General features: G+C 46.5%; 1 protein-coding gene across 1 annotated transcript; it reads left to right on the plus strand.

Moving 5' to 3' along the window:
• Positions 1-624: 624 nt before the first annotated feature.
• Positions 625-11,177, plus strand: Znf174 (zinc finger protein 174). Its single transcript, XM_041676097.1, has 3 exons — positions 625-1,647; positions 2,730-2,952; positions 6,550-11,177. The coding sequence occupies exons 1-3, from the start codon at positions 1,246-1,248 to the stop codon at positions 7,146-7,148; spliced, it is 1,224 nt and encodes a 407-aa protein (XP_041532031.1). The 5' UTR covers positions 625-1,245; the 3' UTR covers positions 7,149-11,177.
• Positions 11,178-11,259: the final 82 nt, after the last annotated feature.

The raw sequence follows: 11,259 nt of genomic DNA on the forward strand, positions 1-11,259 counted from the left end.
CATGGGTTCTCATGCTTCTGTGGTAAGCACTATTTCCACTGAGCTAACTCCCATCCTCAAGAAAAAAAAAATTAATTAAAAAGTTTTCTAGTTCATGCTGACACATGCTGGCTGAGTCAGTGTGAGATTAGACCAAGGAGAGTAGGAAAAATCCTAGCGGTGAGGTCAGAGAAAGCCAAGGTAGGTCCTGCTCTGGATGAGAATTTCAAGGCATATCCACCTCCCAAGTCCAGCTTCCCAGCACCCCACGGACGGATCCGAAGAGGTAGGACTTTCCAGCCAGTGTGAGGCCTGACCTTAAGCCCTCCACACCGCGACCGAGCGGGCGGAGGACCGCTGGAGTCCCAGACTTCCTGCACCCCAATCTTACCCGCAACCAACCAAGTGATGTAGTTAACAGTCTGGGGTACGAGTCAGGACATTGCGCACGCGCCAGGACTCGTCACTGAACTACGACTCCCGGGAAGCACTGCGACTGTATAGATCACGTAGCCAATAAACAATTAAAAATGTTACAGGGACCCAATCACGTAGGGGAAAGGGGAAGCCAAGGTTGCTCTTTCAGCCAGTGGGTGTCTCCGTGGCCCAGCTCCGGCCCCGCCCCCAGCCCATGTTCTTGGGGGGGTCCTGGTCTCCAGGCTCCGGACGGATGGGTCGCCCGCTGAAGGGTTCTGAGCTGCTCAGCTCGCCGCAGGTGGATACTGGAGCTGACACCCAGCACCGCGGTGGATCTGCACGCCCCCTTGCTGCAGCAGCGCCTGGCTGAGCTGCTGGAGCTGCACTCGCTACCCTTGGCGGGCTGTGGCCTCGCCTAGCTCTGCGCTTTTGCTCTTAGATGTACTGGAGGTTGGAGTCTGCAGGATGCTGAAGAGTTGGTGTGAGCTATGCGCATGACAGCTTGAACTTTCTTGGGGATTCCTCTACCAGCCCGTTAGATCGTGTCATGCATGTCACCAGATAACAAAATTAAATATTCCCTCCAGTGCCCTTTTGGAATATTTTGACTTCTCTCCTTAAAAACTGACGAAAAGACCAACTCCTCCCACTGTCAGGAACTATCTTGTCTTCAGAGTCTGGGATAAGGGCTTGCAAATGAGAAAGCTATCTATGTCTCTGCGGTCCTTCCACCCCTAATGCTCCCAGAGGAGCTTCGTTCCTACCGTTTTTCTAGCCTTCAGAGAGATTTCTCCAGAGCAATGACCCAGAAGACTTGATTAGAGTGACGTTGTTTCCTGGGCCCCCAAAATGGCAGCTAAAATGGAGAAAACTTTGAGTACCTACACTGAGGATTCTGACAGGCAAGAGAGACACATCATAATGAAGCTGGAGGAGAAACGTGGGCCCGCTCAGCAAAAAGCTGGCCCCGATCCTGAGCTTTCCCGCCAGAGCTTCAGACACTTTTGTTATCAGGAGGTGTCTGGACCCCAGGAAGCGCTCTCCCGCCTTCGACAGCTCTGCAGACAGTGGCTGCAGCCTGACCTACACACTAAGGAGCAGATTTTGGAGCTCCTCGTGATGGAGCAGTTTCTGGTCATCCTTCCTCCAGAGATCCAGGCGCAGGTCAGGCATCGATATCCAATGAGCGGCAAGGAGATTGTGACGCTGGTGGAAGATTTGCACAGAGCGTCCAAAAAACCAAAGCAGTGGGTAAGGAGGGTCCTTTTTCTGTGTGTCCCAGGATCTCTCTGTCTTTTGGGGTAGTGTTTTGTCTCATGATCCCAGCTAGTTAGAGATTCCAGAGGAATGGATGGCTTCAAAGTCGCACCCAGCCTCCAGGAACTCCCATTCCCCCTAAAAACGTTGTAACAGGGTTTCAGTAAACCCAGCCACTGGCACCCAGTGAGGAGGTAGAAGACTAAGATATTCCTTCATAGACTTCATGACCTTAGGAGAGGAGTTTTAAGATTTTGGTGAAGTTTTACTACAATCAGAATTCTTGTCTGACAGGTCTAGTCTGTTCAATAGGGAACTAATTTGGGGTGAAGTTCCGTGGACTTTGTTCCAGTGAAGGGTCTACCATATTGCCTTTGAATGGGGAAGTCTCAGCTCAGTTCCGTGGTGTTGCTGCCCGACCCCATCCCCATCCCCAAAGCCAGCCCCCCAAAGCTGGAGCCTCTGAAGGAAGCAAGTCAGATGTGCTTTGGAAAATGGCACTGTGAGGGAACAGGTGAGTTTGTCTTCTTAGATCCGAGTACCTTGGACCTCTTTAGCAGAGAAACCTACCAGGTTGGAATGTTTTCCAGTGGCCCCTTATGGTATTGTTTTCTGTTCCCAGGGGTACAGAGGGGAAGCAGAAGTAGAGAGGGTTGGGATATGGAGCGGGAACAGTGGTGGTGACGGCACTGTTATCCCTGAGTCTGACATTTTCACCAACTCCTTCGGAGGAGCTTGGCTGTGAATCAGCCCCTTTTCCTTTCATGTATCTCCTTTGAAGGTCTTGGTGGTATCCGTAAAATTTGAACTCCAAGCCAGGCGGTGGTGGCGCACGCCTTTAATCCCAGCACTCGGGAGGCAGAGGCAGGCGGAACCCTGTGAGTTCGAGGCCAGCCTGGTCTACAAGAGCTAGTTCCAGGACAGGAACCAAAAGCTACGGAGAAACCCTGTCTCGAAAAATCAAAAAAAAAAAATTTGAATCCAGGTTGTAAAGGGATCACGCTATAGCAGTGAGCGGCATGCTCCCCCGACAGTCCATCAAGGAATGGAGAATTAATGGCTAGCCCTTTTCCTAGGTGGCTGTTTGTCTGCAAGGGCAGAAGGTGCTCCTGGAGAGAACAGCAGCTCAGCCTGGAGAACAAGAACTTCCAGACTTTGGGCCCCAAACTCATAGCAGAGATATTCAAGAGAACTCCCTGGAAGAGCCTTCCTGGGAAGGGTCTCAGGCCCAGCTGAGTCCCCATCACTGGGAGAAATATCCCTTCTACCAGGAACCAGTTCCCAAACTGACTGAGACAGGTAAACACTCTATACTTGGGCCCGCTCATCAGCTCTGTTTCCATCATAGCATCTCATGGTTCTGCAAACGTGTGTTGCACGTGACCACCTTTTAAAAGTTTACTGTGTGTGTATGTGGGGGGGGGGGGTCTGTCCACAGTGTACATGTGGAGGTCAAAGGACAACTCTATGGAGTTATTTCTTACCTTCTACCCTCATTTGGGTTGTGGAGATCAAACTCTGGTCTCTGGGCTTGAGAAATAAGTGCCTTTATTTACCAAGTCATTTTCCTGGCCAGTGCACACCTTTTAAAATTTTAGAGACAGGATCTCACTATGCAGCCCAGCCTGGTCTGGGACTCAGTATGTAGACCAGGCTAGCCTTGAACTCACAAATATCCATCTGCCTCTGTGTCCCAAATGCTGGGATTAAAGGCCTGCATGGCTATGCCCAGCCTGTTTGGTTTTTTTGCTTGTTTGTTTTTGGAGAGCTACTGGATTAGTCTGCAAAGTGGTTGCACCATTAGAGGCTTCTATCAACAAAGCGTGAGGGTGCTCTCCACATCCTGGCTAGCACTTATTCCCAACAGCTTTTATTATGATGATGTAATAGCCCCTGAGACTTCGATTGTCATTTCCTTAATGAGTTATGATATTTAAGCATTATTTCATATGTTTATTAAATTATATATCTTGGCCAATAGATGGCTTGGTAGGTAAAGGCACTTGCTACCAGGCTTGACAACCTGAATTCAATCCCTGGGGTATACATAATAGAGGGAGAGATATTTCTACAAGCTGTCCTCTGACCACTACACATGCTTTGTCATACAAACAGCCACCCCCTAACACACATACAATAAACATAATTAGACGTTTTAAAAAGGAAATTGCATATCTTGTCTTTTGTTGGTTATCAGGTATCTTGTAGCCTAGGCTGGCTTCAAAGCCACTACTTAACTGAAGCTGAACTTGAACTCCTGATTCTGCGGTATCCACCTCCTAAATCCTGTGAAGACAGGCCTTTGCCTTCACTCCCAGCTTATGGGAAAATTGTAGCCCTATACTTGACCCATTTTTCATTTGAGCTACTTGTCTTTTTATTGTTGAGCTTTAAGTGTTAAAATAACTGTTCTGGATCCTAGACCTTGAAGACGATGAGAATTCATGAATGTTTTCCTTCTCGTTCCGTGAATTATCCTTTCAGTTTCTGATGGTGTTCCATGAAGCACAAATGCTTTTGAAAGATGTTATGAATTTTTATATATTTCGTGTGCATCTGTGCACATGTGGAAGACAGAAGAAACTTTGGGGACTGACATCTCTCCTTCCACTGTGTGGGTCCCAGGGGTCACACTCGGGTCAGGCTTGGCCAGAGCTGCCTTCACCCAGCCATCTCACCAGCCCAAATGTTTTTCATGTTGATAGTCTAATCTTTTTCTTTGCTTGGGCTTTTGGTGTCATGGTAAAATACCATTGGCAATCGAATGATTCAGATTTGCAGGTATGCTCTCTCTAAAGAGTTAAGTTTAGTTCTTCTGTGTTTATATCTTTGGTTCATTGTGAGGTAGTTTTTTGTATGTGACATTTCATATGTGTTATTAAGGTTACTATAACAGAGTCCTTAGGCTGGGCAATAAATAACAAATTTATTGCTAACACTTTTAAAAATTAAGTACTCAGCTGGGGAGTTGACATAGTGGATAAGAGTGTTCGCTGAGTTTCAATCCACAGAACTCCCCCCAACATGAAAAATAAGGCCTATTTGTCTGCTCCTGTAATGCCGGTGCTTTGGGGGTGGGAGGAGACAGGAGAGTCAGTGAGAGACCCTGTCTCAAGAGAATAAGGCAGAGAGTGATAGAACAGGACGATTGTCATCTGCTTTCTTCACTTGTGCTTTATAGACACACACACACCTGCACCACACTCACACTTTAACACACACACAGACACCTGAACCACACTCACACTCTAACACACACACACACACCTGCAACACACTCACACTTTAACACTCACACACACACCTGCACCACACTCATACTCTAACACACACACACACACACACACCTGCACCATACTCACACACGCTAACCCCCTTGAATTACTGGATTACTAAAAAATGACTCCTTTCCCATCTAATGTTTTTAAGAACCTCAATGAAGCCAGGCATGGTGATGCATGCCTGTAATCACAGCACTTGGGAGGTAGAGGCAGAAGATCAGGAACTTAATATCATCTTCAGTTACCTAGTGAATTTGAGACCAGCTTGGGCTATGTGAGACCCTGTCTCAAAAAATGAGCAAAACAATCCCTTGATGAAAATCATTTGGCAATAACTATTTGAGCTCCTCATTAAATTTAAATGAATTAAAATTCAAAATTCAGTTCGGCAATGCAAAATTCTAATTGGTATTAATATAAAAATCCGGAGTCAGATATAGGGGTTAATGCTGAAAGACCAGAGACAAAGGAGCAAACCATAGCCACTTCCTACCTCGCAAAATCCTCAGCCTGAAGAGAGGCAGGCTCCCATCTCTGCCTGCCTTACATTCCTCTCTCCGCCCAGCCATGTATTACTTTCTGTTTCCTCCTCCCAAGTGCTGGGATTAAAGGTGTGCACCACCACTGTCTTGCCTCCAAGTTAACTCTAGTGGCTGGCTCCGCCTTCTGATCTTCAGGCAAGCTTCATTTGTTAGATCACAAATATCACCACACCACCTCAACCACCTTAGCTCTGTTTCAAACACTCAACAATCACATCTGCCTGGCAGTGCCATGTTGAATGGTGTATGTAGCATGAAAACACATTTCCCATTTCGAGGTCCTGCTGGAAAGTGCTGTTGCTGATTCTCCAGTTTCCCTGGTCCATTCTAGTTCACAGCCGTCTTGATCCTCAGTTCTCCCAGAAGGTGGACAGCGTCTCTAATTAGGCCTCATACCTACTATATAGTTCAGTCTCTGTACACCTAGATATCAACACTGTAATGAGAAACACACAGCAGTCACTGGCTTTATTATTCTTTTGAAGTGAGGGAGGTTGTCAATCTTAGTCCCTGTAAGGGAGGGAAATTTATTCAGATAATCTTTAAGTACTGGAATTTTACCCTTTAGCCAGGTACAGCTGTACATGTCTGTGGTCCCAGAAACTTGGAGGATCACTTAGGCCCTAGAGTTTGAAGCCAACCTAGACAATACAATAGACCCGGTCAGTAGTAAATGGTCACTGTCTTCTTTGTTGTTGATATTTCATTCTAATGTCTTTCATTTTTTGTTTGTATTTTTCCTTGCTATTTCTGTTTTCCTATACCTTTCTCCCCCAAAATAGGAAGGACAGAGGAGAATTTGGTTCCTAACTTTACTGTAGATTAGGGGCACTCTCAGGAACTAGTTAACGGTACAGACTTCCAGGCCTAACCTTCAGATTCTGACTCACCAATGTCAGGGGTGAGGAACCTTTTTATGGTTCAGAGGAGTCTGATGGCTTGTACATTACCTGCAGAAGGCGGCCTACCCTGACAACCCCCCCCCCCCCCCGCCGCCAACAAACTTCATACTTCTTTTGCTGAAGCTCTTTCTTCTAAGCACAGAAAATGAAGCACATTATTTTTTATTGTAGAGGCCTCCAAGACGAGAAGAGACAAGGAAAACCCACAACAGGAAGGGGCAAAAGGAGCAGAGACACATGCGGTGTCACCCGCGAGTTCCAAAGTGGGTAGTCTGCACGGCCCTGAGCCAAGACGGGTGAGCACGAGTGAACCCCGATTGTCACAGAGGCAGGCCAGACCCCCAAATGCTCAGAAGGCATTTGCTCACTACCAGAGGCATTGCAGAGAACTGGACTATATCAGCAACCCCCTCAGAGGCTACCCACTGAGAGAGTTAAAGAAAAGCAAAAGAGGCAGAAGAGGCCTGAGCAGCCTTCTGCAGTGTCTTAGCCACCAGGCGGCCCACGCGGCAAAGAAACCTTACAAATGCGATGACTGTGGGAAGAGCTTCACGTGGAATTCAGAGCTGAAGCGACATAAGCGAGTACACACAGGAGAGAGACCCTACGTCTGTGGGGAGTGCGGAAACCGCTTTGGGAGGCAGTCAACTCTGAAACTGCACCAGAGAATCCACACTGGGGAGAAACCATACCAGTGCAGCCAGTGTGGGAAAAGCTTTCGCCAAAGCTCAAATCTCCATCAGCACCACAGGCTCCACCATGGGGACTAAACAGGTGCTGGGTACTTTAGAGGCCCAGGGAAGGGTGGACCTGTCTCTCCTTTTCCTTACTTGCAGGTAAATCACAGAGCAAGGCGCCCTTGGGGAGTGATGGAGCCTGTCTGCAAAGCCACCTGATCTGGGTGTTGGGGAAGGAGAACTGTATTCTCGGCAGAGTGGGGACTAGTTACTGAGAATAGTTAGGCTGAGCAACAAGCGGTTTTAATTAATAATTGGTCCTTAATTAAATTCTTCTTGTTGCTTTGTCTTACAAAATACAGTTCTCATGTGTACTCTTGAGCAGTTCACTAGAATTTCAAGAAAACGCTCACTAGTAGTCTTTCTGCGACTAACCTTTTTGTTGTTGGTGGTGGTTTTTCATTACTTTTTATTTATTTTTGAGGCATGGTTTCTCTGCCCTGACTGTCCTGGAACTCACTCTTTTGGCCAGGCTGGCCTCAAACTCAAGAGATCTGCCTGCCTCTGCCTCCCAACTGCTTAGATTAAAGGCGTGCGCCACCAAGTGGTAGATAGCACCTTAAAAAGTTGTATTTGAGGGATCCTTTTTATAGCAAACTTTTAATTTACTTCAGTCCAAGATACAAGGAAAAGCTCCAGGGAGAAGTAAATACTGTTCTGGTAGACAGGGGAATTCTGCCTGTTCTTTCTCAAGTAAGACATTAGCTTTAAGACTGTGACTGGCATTTTCAGTGTTTACACTTGGATTATGGTGATGGCTACACAACTCAGTGACTCCAGGAAGATTACTGAAATAGGTGAATGTATGATAAGTACTTGCAGTGACTCCAGGAAGATTACTGAAATAGGTTAATTTATGATAAGTACTTGCACAACATTTTTTAAATGACAGAATACTTTATTTATATAGTGTTAGTGTTTCAAAACTGGGTCGGGAACACCATCCTGTGCCAAACTCTTGTTTCCTCAAAGTAGACAGTAGAACCCAGTCAGTATCACTCTAGGTGAAGCATGCTCTTCCTCGGTCAGGCAGACAGGATGCATACTTTGTACAAACAGTAGGAGGTGGCCGTCCTCCTGAAGGCAGCAATACCAAGTCACTGCCTTTATCTTCAGTATTCAGCCTGTCCTTACTTCTTCCCCAGCCTGCATACGAGTACTGGCTGGAACCTATAGTTCTCCCCACCAAGCACACATACCCTTCCCTCAAGGGCAGCTTCACTGTTGTCTCTGGGTAATTTCTGAGTCTCGGTCATGTCTGTATCCGTCCTATAGCTGCTGTAACAAATGACCGCGAGCTTGGTGGCTTAACACAAAATTTCTCTTGTGCGACTGGAAGCTAAAGTCTGGAATCAGCTTCACTTGGCCAGAATCACCTTGGGCAGGGCTTTCTTTCCTTCTGGAAACCCTGAGAGGTGGATCAGCTTCCTTGACTTTTTCAGCTTCTAGCAGCCTCCGACATTCTTGGACTCATGGCCCCTTCATCCTCAAAGTACATTTTTATGACTCTCCCTCTTGCCTAACCTTGTCTGACTCTGGCCCTCCTGGATCTCTCTTAGAAGGATGCTTATATTTGGCCTAGGAGGATAATTTCCCCATCTCAAGATCCTTAATAACACCCACCAAATGTTCCTTTTGCCATTTAAGGTGACATTCGCTGGTTCAGGGATTAGGATATGAATGTATGTGGAAGACCATCATACCATGTCTTTGTATCTTGGGTCAACTTGGTCACCCAAAGGGGTGAGAAGGAACTTAGAGTTGTTTACAAGGGTCGGCATAGGAGACTTCCTAGAGTTTTGCGTCTTGGGGTATTTTATAGAGCTAGTATGTTTCCTCTCTTCAGATTACACATCAGTGCTTGTTTAGTGTCTTTGGGTACCTGTTTGACTGTAGACAAACTCGCAGTCAACATCATTCTTTTCCAAAGGGTGTCGAGACCATGACACCAATTGCCTCCCTGCCTCTAGCCCAGTTTCCCTTTGCATAGGGCTCACGTCAGACAACTGATGGCAGTAAGTCTGGGCTCAGATGTGGGGTCCCCTTGTCTCCTTTGCCTGTGCACCTTCACCAGAGCCTCAAGTCTTGACCGACTTTCCTTGCAGCCAGCTTCCTTTTGCAGGACCCCAAAATAAGAAAATAGCGTTTCTCCCCTCACATGCACCGCTTGTTCCTAGGCATGCCGTTGGTTCTGCCCAACACATGCAGGTGTCAGGTTCGGGGTGACTCCTGCTTCCAGTGTTTGACCCCTGAGTGACCCCCAGGTTGACCCATGGAGAAAGGAAGCACTGGCAGACAGTGGAGGTCTGCACATCTGAAGAGCATTTTCCCATCCACAGCGGATAAGGTGCAAACCAATCTCACAATACAACTGTCCCTCTCAACAACACTGGCAATGACTCCTCACAGAATAGACTAAATATTTCCCTCTAACTCTTCCTGAAATTGAAATGCTTCCTTCTTATTGCGTCACTGAAGCACTGAACATACCAGAAAACTTGTGCGTTTGTAGCACACAGCGCAGTGGGACAGTATAGTATTCACCGCTGTGCAAGTGTCACCGCGAGCTCATGTTAGGGCACTGTCAGTATCACAGCGTTAGCAGTCACTCCCTGGTGCCCTCACTCCTGTGCCTGTGGATCCTGTCCATACACACTATCACATGTCAGCACTTTATTCCTTTTATTTCCTAGGAGCCTTGCATTACATGAAGGGGCATTCAGCTCAGCCAGACTGATGGACATTGTGGAACTCCACTTTGGCTGATGTGAGCAGAATAATGCTGCTGTGAACATTGATATGTTTTTAATTCCTCTAGGGTACATGCCTAAAGGTTGATTTGCTAGGTCATGTGATAATCCTGTTTAACTTTTCTAGGAAACAATCAAATGGTTTCCAAAGTGGATGCATATTTTACATTTCAACCAGCAGTGTATAAGGGTTCCAGTTTCTCCACTCCTTCAACATGATTTATTACTGCCTTTTGTTAGTTTGTTTTGAGATAGGGTCTTATGGCTGGCATACAACTCACAATCCTAAGGATGATCTTGAACTCTTGATCTTTCTGTCTCCACCTCCCAAGTGTCAAGATTACAGGCACGTGTCACCATGTGCAGTGTTCCTGGAATGTGTCTTGATTATTGTTATCTTAGTCAGTGTGGAATGTGTGGAATGATCTTGACTTTCCTTTTCCCCAATGATGTATCTGTTTCTTATACGTTTATTTGCTTTGAAGAAATGGCTATTCAAAACTCCCCTCCTTCCTGGTGTTTTGAGACAGCGTCTTGCTGTATAGAACTCACTATGTAGATCAGGCTGGCCATGAATTTGAGATAATCCTGCCTCTGTTTCCCAAACCTTTTGAGTTTTGTTGTTTTTGAAATAGAGTCTTGCTCTGTAGGATAAGCCAGCTAGGCTTACCTTGAATTTGCAGCAATCCTCCTGCCTCAGTCTTGAGTCCTAGGATTACAGGTGTGACCCACCATAACTGTCTCTGTGGCCAGTTAAAATGGATTGTCATTTTTGTTGCTGGGTTGTAAGAATTCTTTAAATATTCCGGAATGATGTCCTTATGAGATGTATGACTTGCCAACAGTTTCTCCCATTCTTTTGTAATACAGTCTGTTTGTTTGTTTTGGTTGAGACAGGTTTCTCTGTAGTCCTGACTGTTCTGGAACTCACTCTGTAGACCAGGCTGGCCTTGAACGCAGTGATCCACCCGCCTCTGCCTCCCTAGTACTGGGATCAGAGGCCTGCCCTCCCACTGCCCAGCCTGTAATACATTCTTGTACAATTGTTGTTTTGCAGTGGGGGTTGATACAAACTCCTGTGTAACCCAGGATAGCCTCAAACTTGCAATCCTCCTGTCTTACCCAAAGGGATGAGGGATTATTGGCGTACACTCATGCCCAGCAGAACACATCTGTAATGAAAACAGCTGTCACTTGCCAAAATCCAAGGGACCAAATTTTCAGTTTCCTAATTTCCAGTAAAACAGCCTGACATTCCTATGAATTAAGAAGTTTAGGATCGGAGACTGGAGAGATGGCTCAGCAGTTAAGAGCATTGCCTGCTCTTCCAAAGGTCCGGAGTTCAATTCCCAGCAACCACATGGTGGCTCACAACCACCTATAATGAGGTCTGG

Source organism: Microtus oregoni, unplaced genomic scaffold (genome assembly GCF_018167655.1).
Source record: "Microtus oregoni isolate MIOR12 unplaced genomic scaffold, Mior012 000027F_ref0000203, whole genome shotgun sequence".
Taxonomy (NCBI): Eukaryota; Metazoa; Chordata; class Mammalia; order Rodentia; family Cricetidae; genus Microtus; species Microtus oregoni.

Coding starts and splice junctions, on each gene's coding strand:
- Znf174 (XM_041676097.1), top strand. CDS start 1,246: ATGGCAGCTAAAATGGAGAAAACTTTGAGTACCTACACTGAGGATTCT. Junction 1,648..2,729: donor CCAAAAAACCAAAGCAGTGG/GTAAGGAGGGTC, acceptor CCCTTTTCCTAG/GTGGCTGTTTGTCTGCAAGG. Junction 2,953..6,549: donor TCCCAAACTGACTGAGACAG/GTAAACACTCTA, acceptor TTTTTATTGTAG/AGGCCTCCAAGACGAGAAGA.